Here is an 8258-nt window from a genome sequence, read left to right as displayed (position 1 = left end):
AGATTTGGATTCTATGGATATATACATATAGATGTATTTTTAATTTTCACTTCATTAGTATTTAAAGTCAAGATTTTTTATTACCTTCATAAGTGCTGTGTGCCATGGCCCCATGTGCAGAGGCTGTTTCAGCGCAGAGGGATCTGTCACCCACGAAGTCCTGGATTGCGAGGCTGTGGCTAAACAACGTACGAAAATCCTCGGAACACTCAGGTCGCTCCGTGAAGCCTGTGAAGTCCCCAAGAGACTTCTGTGCTTCTGGAAGGAGCTAGGCTAGATTAAGTAAGCAGGGCTTTATTTGGGCCAAAAAGGCCAGGCCAAATTTGAGTCTAGTTGCAGAAATTGAGCCCACCGACCATACCTGATACCATACCATAAGTTCTGTGTGTAAATCTCTCTCGATTAATTATAATGTTCCCAAAAAAGCTTTACGTTTTAGCATTTATGGAATGTATTTCTGTAATCTGTAATTGAATGAAATAATGTGAAACACTTGGCCTATTTATCGAAGCAGCATAACGGAAATCAATTCTACGCAAAAGTAATATAGTAGCATGCAACAGTTACAGCATAGTCAAGAAGTTGAATCAAATGCGTTGTTTTGGAACGCGAAATACTATTTCAAATAATAGCAAAAAAGCGCGTGGCGCACGCTTACATATACAATGGAAACTCGGTTCTATGTCTCTGTAAATAAGAGAAAAAGTAGCGTAATAAGTCACGACAAAAGTTCTCGTTTTGTTGACATTACTGGTTTATTTAAGTGAAATTAGATAAATTCATCTCGCCGTAGCCCGCTGCCAATCTGTTCCTGAACACCGTCCGTGTAACTTCGTTGAAAGTGAAATAATGTGAATCGTGCCTCCGCAATAATGGATCTGTTGATATATTTGTCGGTGCTGGTGATTTGTTTTGTTGATTCTGACGCTGGTGGACATGGGGGCAAACATCAGTAAGGCGTCATAAATAATTAATAATTATTTGAATTGTTACTTTGCTAGTAAATGCTGTATAAATAATTTACTGAATTTCATGCTATGCGATTTGTTGGCTATTATTAAATTGCGATTGTATTATAACTTAGGCGAATCTATAAAGCTTAATTACCTAAAGATTCTAAGACAAGTGTTTTTCTTTCAGTGTTAATTTGAAAATACACCTGCCAGAGTTTATACATCATGACCATCATAAGAAAGTTATAACGATCCATCATCATCATCACAAACCAAAGAAAGAACATCACCACCACCATCACCATCATAAGCCACATATACCTCACGGGCATCATCACCACCATCATCATAAAAAAACAGCGACACATTCCGTTACTAAAGGACATTCCAATCACCATGGTCACGGCCACGGACATCATCATGGGCATCACGGGCATCATGGACATCACGGTCATCACGGTCATCATGGTCATCACGGTCATCACGGTCATCACGGTGGCGGTCATAAAGAACATGACACGCCTATAATTTTTGAACCACCAACAATACATTACGAGCCTCCAGAGATCAACTATAGCCCACCAAGTTACGATTATACACCAACCACCTATCAACATGACTTCAGTTACCAGCCATCCATACCAAATATTCCTGAGGCACCACGTGTACACGGTGTAGTACATACAGTAAAGCAGGTCAAAGTATTTGATTCACTACCAAATGCTTTACCCAATATAAGAAATGGTAACGCGTATGAAGTGACTGAGGAAGGTAATGATGAAGATGAAGAGGTATTTACAGCAGTTAATACTCCACAAGTCTTTCCTGGAACATACGGTTTTATAAAAAGTGCAGCGCCCGAGGGCGATACATTTGCTGATTTACCCCAACAGAATTCAGTACAATCAAAACCTGACCTATTTATGAACACAATCCAACCCGCGAATTATGCAAATTTAGAAAGTTTTACTGCTGATCAGGGGAATGCGCCACAAGTTGTAGATGCCCAATTCCCTAGCTCCGGAAATGCGGCCGAAAATGAAGGGTTTGAAGGTTTCAGTAACGTTATTGGTGATATTGGTAGTAGAGCATTAATATCAACATCTGGTGGTTTCCATGACGATTCACCAGTTTCTTTTTCGAGACAAGGTGGAATCCAAGAGACCATAAATACAGAGGGAGTACAATCTGTTAGTTATACGAGTAGATAGAAAGAATAACTGACATTTAGTTTTAGATACTTTAGACATGTAACGAAACTGACAGTATTTCATATATTTTAGTGTAAGACTGTTTGAGGGGAAAATTGTGTTGAAAAATTGTTGATTCATCTATATAATTTGTTGATTAATATATTTGATAACTGTTTTGAAAAGAAATCGACTGTACTTAAAGAATTTACTATAAGAGATTGTTTGGAAAATTTTCAGACGTAAATTAGATATTTCATATTAATATTATTTTACTTAGATACAGAATGTGACTAAGTGTAAGATTTTTCCTCAAATTTATAATCAAGATTCAGGAGTCTTACGGGTGTCAACACTTAGCGCCAAGACTTGTTTCTAAATATTACCTATAGCTAAGTACGACTCCCGAATGCCAAACCCAATACAAATCTATTGCTAAGTCACGATTGTATTTACGAGCAACATTGCATTAGTTAATTAAGCTTGTTATACATAACGGATTATTATATTAATATTTTTTTATTTAATTACAAGTTTACTATAATATAATTTGATCGTATTAACAGTCTATTATTTTCTATTACTTCCTTAGTAATAGCGACCGTTATCTTTTATTTATATCATTTCCCATATAGTCAACTAGATCATGCTTTGTGTTAACACAACAGGTCGATGCCCCAAAGTTATTTGTGGTATTTTAAGGAGCTCTCGATTTCTTGAGTAAAGGTTAGCGAGCTCTGCTACTGTTTATAACCAAACTCAAAATGTCTTTTTTCATATAGGAAAACGAGTACACTTATGAACGTCAAATAAATTAAATTAATTGTAAATTTACATTTACTACCAGTTCGCAAGGGCGTAGAGCGGGTAAGAAGAACTACCAATACAAGATTAATTATAATCATATTAATTAATACCTTATAAGGAACGCATTTCATATCTTTATATAGCTTAGAGAGACTCCTATATAAAAAAAGATAAGCAACGAGATATATTTTGTTTTCTAGTCCATTGAATGTTTTAAAAATTCTTATCTACTGAAACATATTCAATGACAGACGAACTGAATACTCGTTAATTTTACTGTGCTTTTGATTTTCGTTTTCTGTAGCCTCGTAGCAATAAAACAACCTTTCTCTAGTACTTATGTCCAAATTACTTCGCAACTGTGGTAAACCTAAAAAATGACCAAAACATAATTTCATGCCCTACTTTTAAACTACTTCCTAGTTTAGTTGCATAACTGTCTCCAAACGTAACAATAGTAGAAAAATTAAATGACAGTTACGCAATTTAATATTTCCGTTCGTAATTGCTTTGGAGTAACAATTGGAGCATATATATTCTTTATATATTAATAGGAGTTCTGTCAACCTCTGTTGCTTTCGTCACGCATTAGAAATTCTTGTCATTTCTAAACTAGTCAGGCGACAGATTCTTTGACGTTTTTCTTGGACGATCTTAAGGAAAGTATTTATTATATTTTCGCTATTTTCTAAATTTATATGATAAAAGCTGTGTGTGTGTGCGTATAAAAATTAGTTCGTCCCGGAGTTTTTTATTTATTTGCTTATCAGTATTTCTATAGCTACTTATTATACAATATCTAAACGTATACACAAAAGCCAGAAACGGAATACACATTCAAAAACATTAAATAGAATTACCAATTAATAACACATACACAAAAGAAGTCTAAGTCAAAGTCTCTGAATTAAGGATCTCATAAGGGATATATTATTTTCAATAATTTTTTAGTTCCATTAAATGTACGGCCCATTGCTACTTCCTTTCTTCCTTTGTATGGCTACATACACTGTTCTTAACTTTGCCTTTAATTTTTAACGGGATTATCGGACATAAAATACACGTACTTGCCTTGATTTCAAAGCTGTAGATACAACTTGATTTGAGCTTAAGTAAAATGCTTGCTGAAACAGCCTCATTGAGACATACTCCACTCCACGAATAACGCATTACGAGTTAGAGATAAAATTCAATTATACCTGTTACTTGGTCGTTTTTTTTATAAGAATGTAGGACAATTTTCTGTGCCTGACTTGATTTCGTGAAATATTTTTTATATAAGTTCGAAGCCTTTATACTTAGCTATAAATTACAAGAGGCATCTTTTTGTTAGTGATACCTCCGCCGCCTATGGACACTCACATTGCCAGAAGGCTTGCAAGAGCGCTGCCTAAGGAAGGAACTTAGTTGAAATGGTTCGGAAATACTTCAGTGGACAGCTGATTCCTCATAGTTATGGTGCGCGGAAAATATTCCTTTAGAAACGCTCAATTTGCTCGCTTTGTGTAGGTCAATTGGTGATATCTTCTTCGATAGTTGACTAATTAATTAGCAAATTATTGCTATTGCAAATACACTAGTCGTGCATTTGACCCGGCTGTACCCTAATTTTCTTTTTTTTAAACATTTAACTTTTTTGTACGGATTCAAAGAGTATTGTATAATACAGTGGCGGTACGTTTGAAAAACCCGTGTATATCCAGGCACAAAAGTCCTAAATGACGATAAGGAAACCTGAGACCATAACACTAAATGGGTACTATCTATTAGGTTGGTACCTAATAGATAGTACCGGAGACCCCAGGACTAGTGTTTTCCTCGCTCTACGAATAAGTAATAAAACAGCGAGGAAATTCTGCCAGCGTTGAAGGCAGTATACTGCCGCAGGGACCAAACATTTTACATTTGTTTTATTTTCAATTATTTTTATTATCACTTTTTCAAAAATATCTACAGGTTTTTCAATAAATACTACAAAATTCTTTTTCATGTATTTATCTTATATTAATTAATTATAAAATAACAACAAACAATACTAAACAACATCAGTCATGTGTTAATGAACTTTCGTTCGTAAAACTATGGTAACAATGTGGATTTTTTGGCAGAAATATACATTATTATATTACTATGTTATACATAGAAAAGTTACCGGAATGAGAAAGCTATAAATACATTTGTTATATTACATATTAAGTTATTTATTACATAACATTTATACACTAAGTTTAATACTGATTTAAAAGGGTATTCGACTTTCAAATGTATACAATGATGCTATCGCCCGAGGATTTATTAAGTTGTAAACACGACATTTATCAAAAAAGATCCACTGAATTTCATACAACACTTCAAACAGACAACGTGAAAAAATTAACTATGTAAATGCTTTCGTTGAAAATGACCGCAAATAGAATTTTCCGTTACAAGTAATTTCTGCAGTTAGTATATTTTTTCTTTGTAAATAGTATATTTTAAATTTTCCGCTACCTGGTTTTTGACTTTCAAAAAGCGAAATATAAAATAGAGATTTACCGTGAATCCATCTGGTAGACGGTGAAGTCCTTTCCCTTTATGCATGGGGTTCAAATAAAAGACTGATGGAATCCTGAGGACTTAGTTTAAATAATTCAAAAATTCAATTTTTTTACTTGGTTTTTGACTTCAATATAGGCATTATAAAGTAGACATTTGTCGTTAGTCCATCATGTAGACGATGACTTAGTTTCGTTATAGATGCTTTGATATTATAAATGCAAATAGTTTCGGAGTTTTCTTTCCAAAACATACGTAAAATCCAATAGTGTTGACAACGATGTATAAAACATTTGACCACTCCAGGGGTTTAAAAATTACAAAAGCACGATGATGAAAAATGATGAGAGAGATGTATGAAAAATGGAAGTGATGACAGCTGTCAACTGAGGTTATCACGATGTAAGATTGTGCTAGTGCTAGTGCAAGTCTTGAGACTTCAACGGCTGGCAAACACGAAATAAAAATACAGTTTCAAACTGCTACCAATTCTGATCCGATTTTGTGTGTGTCATACGATCTCGATAGATACAGATTAAGTGAGCGTTTTATCGTCAAATACCCTTAACATTACACTAACATCCATCAAAGATTTATATCTCTTGTGGTATGGTAACTTTACACTCGTGTGAGCGCCCGGAAGGTATCTTGTTGCATGTTCTTGACATTTCAATACTCGTTTTGGTCTGTGAGGGAGTATATATTGTGGTCATTGCCGGAGAAACTGACGGGACTGTCATGTAATTGGCTTTCTTCCGCTGCGTGCCAACCGTGACCTAAGAAAAATCATACAATAATATATATATTGGTCATGCATGAACTGTTCTCCCCACTAAACGTATTAAAACAAATGAGCAGAAACAAAAAAAAAATCAAATTTTAATAAAAAACTTCAATTCAGGTAAACGCCTTTTTATTGGATCTTTGCGCCAGGTAAGAATTCTATGAATCCCCTTGAGAATTGATATGGATTATTACCTCCTCCAAAATGAGGTGCTGGCTTCGGTTCACCATAGGTGTATCCCAAGACCTCGTAGTGATCATCACCACCGCCGCCGCCGCTTTTATGATGAACGTGCTTGACAATCGTGTGCTTATGATGATGATGTTTCACGAACAAAGGGACGTGTATGATGACTTTCTTATGGCCCCCGCCGTGTCCTCCAGCGAAGACTAACGATGATAGCGTCATAACACAGGCAAGTAGCACCTGTAATGCGTCAATGAGGGTTGAAACCAGGCAATAGTAAATGAAGAAAATTCCCATTTTCAATCAGTATAATATTTGAATTTTATTACTGGCAAGCACTGGGTAGCACAGTTTTTTTTAAATTTTGATTACTCTTAGCCAAACATTTAGAATTACTAATGACTTAAATTAGTTAAAAATGTTACCTATATATATTAGCAAGCATGTTAACAATATAAAAAAAGATTTTTTTTAGAATGGCGTCATTATTCGCAGAACGCAATAAGATTAACAACATATGGTATAATAATAATAGAATATAAATATATATACACGATATTAGTAAAACTGTTTAAAAAATATCGATCAATAAATGATGTACTATATATTTTTAAAATATAGGTCAGAAAATACAAGACATGGAAGACTTTTAATTAAATAATGGATTACGATGTTCTATGGTTTACTGTTACTAACAGAATTAAAAGAGACAATAATTTTAGTATTACGCGAAATAAATTATATGTAGACTAATTGTATATGACTCTTAGTGCGATATGTATTTAAAAATGTATAGTTAATACATTTTACCTTTGTATAAGTTTCCGCTGTATGCCGCTCACTATATTTTCATTCTTTTATACAATTGGGTAATAACGAAATGACAGTTACTTTATTTCCGGTGGCACATGAAATATGTGTCAAGTAAAAAGATCTATGAAGTTTACGATACATTTGATTACCTTCTTAATCATTTTTATGACAGCCCCAATCTATTCCATACAATTTATACAAGCACGTAGCATTTATATGAACACTTATGTTAAGCTTCTTGAAGTTTCCGTACAAATCCATCATATCTATTACAAAAATGTTTCACGCATTTCTATGACTACAGTCAGTACTACAATGGTCAATGAAATGAACGTGAAAATCTGATAGCTTTATTAAATGAAGCAATAAAAAATATGGTGTAAATATTTCATGTATTTTATATGTAATTAAGCTTTCATTCGATTGTTTTTATATGTTGAATTTGCAGATTCAGTAGAATGGCATGTACATAAAACAAAATATTGCTCTTGGTATGTATATCTTCAAAATTAAATTACATTTGGGTTAATAAAATATCACATTATCTGAGGCCATTCTTTCACTAACAATTAATAAATAATGAACAATTATAACAAAATTATTTTGATTCCTTTTGATTGGGAATCTTATTTGGAAGTTCACTTTATATATTATATTAATTTACTTATTTATACGTTCATAATATGTTCATATCTACTGTCCAGTGGGCACTTTGGAAACAATCATATATTTTATTAAAATTACTTATATTTTTACATCACTCATTTTTGGTTTTCCGGAGTATTACTATAAAATCAATTCCACATATAGAATGTTTTTGAAATTGGTTGTACTTATTTAAAATTGTTAAAAACTGAAAAATGTATATACGTTTAGGGTTTTACTCACAAAACAATTTCGCTTGAACTCCAGGGTAAAATAGGACACAAACGCAATGCAAAACACGTCACAGTCGCAAAATAAAAGCTAACTCACCAAGATTTTGTTGGA

At 33.6% G+C, this 8258-nt stretch overlaps 1 protein-coding gene across 1 annotated transcript; it reads left to right on the top strand.

Annotated features, from left to right (window-relative positions):
- The first annotated feature begins 806 nt into the window (after positions 1 to 806).
- On the top strand, positions 807 to 2671 carry LOC123690561 (uncharacterized transmembrane protein DDB_G0281039-like). The gene is made up of 2 exons (XM_045634161.1): positions 807 to 952; positions 1141 to 2671. The coding sequence occupies exons 1-2, from the start codon at positions 873 to 875 to the stop codon at positions 2162 to 2164; spliced, it is 1104 nt and encodes a 367-aa protein (XP_045490117.1). The 5' UTR covers positions 807 to 872; the 3' UTR covers positions 2165 to 2671.
- The last annotated feature ends 5587 nt before the right edge of the window (positions 2672 to 8258 follow it).

The sequence above is a fragment of the Pieris rapae genome, chromosome Z (assembly GCF_905147795.1).
Source record: "Pieris rapae chromosome Z, ilPieRapa1.1, whole genome shotgun sequence".
NCBI classification, from domain to species: Eukaryota; Metazoa; Arthropoda; class Insecta; order Lepidoptera; family Pieridae; genus Pieris; species Pieris rapae.
The sequence above is the reverse complement of the archived record's forward strand: the minus strand, read 5'-3'. Positions and strand labels throughout refer to the sequence as shown.

What these genes read in the sequence shown, in the direction of transcription:
- LOC123690561 (XM_045634161.1), top strand. Translation starts at nt 873, where the DNA reads ATGGATCTGTTGATATATTTGTCGGTGCTGGTGATTTGTTTTGTTGAT. An exon ending in GGACATGGGGGCAAACATCA is followed by an intron (nt 953 to 1,140) that starts GTAAGGCGTCAT and finishes TTTTTCTTTCAG; the next exon opens with TGTTAATTTGAAAATACACC.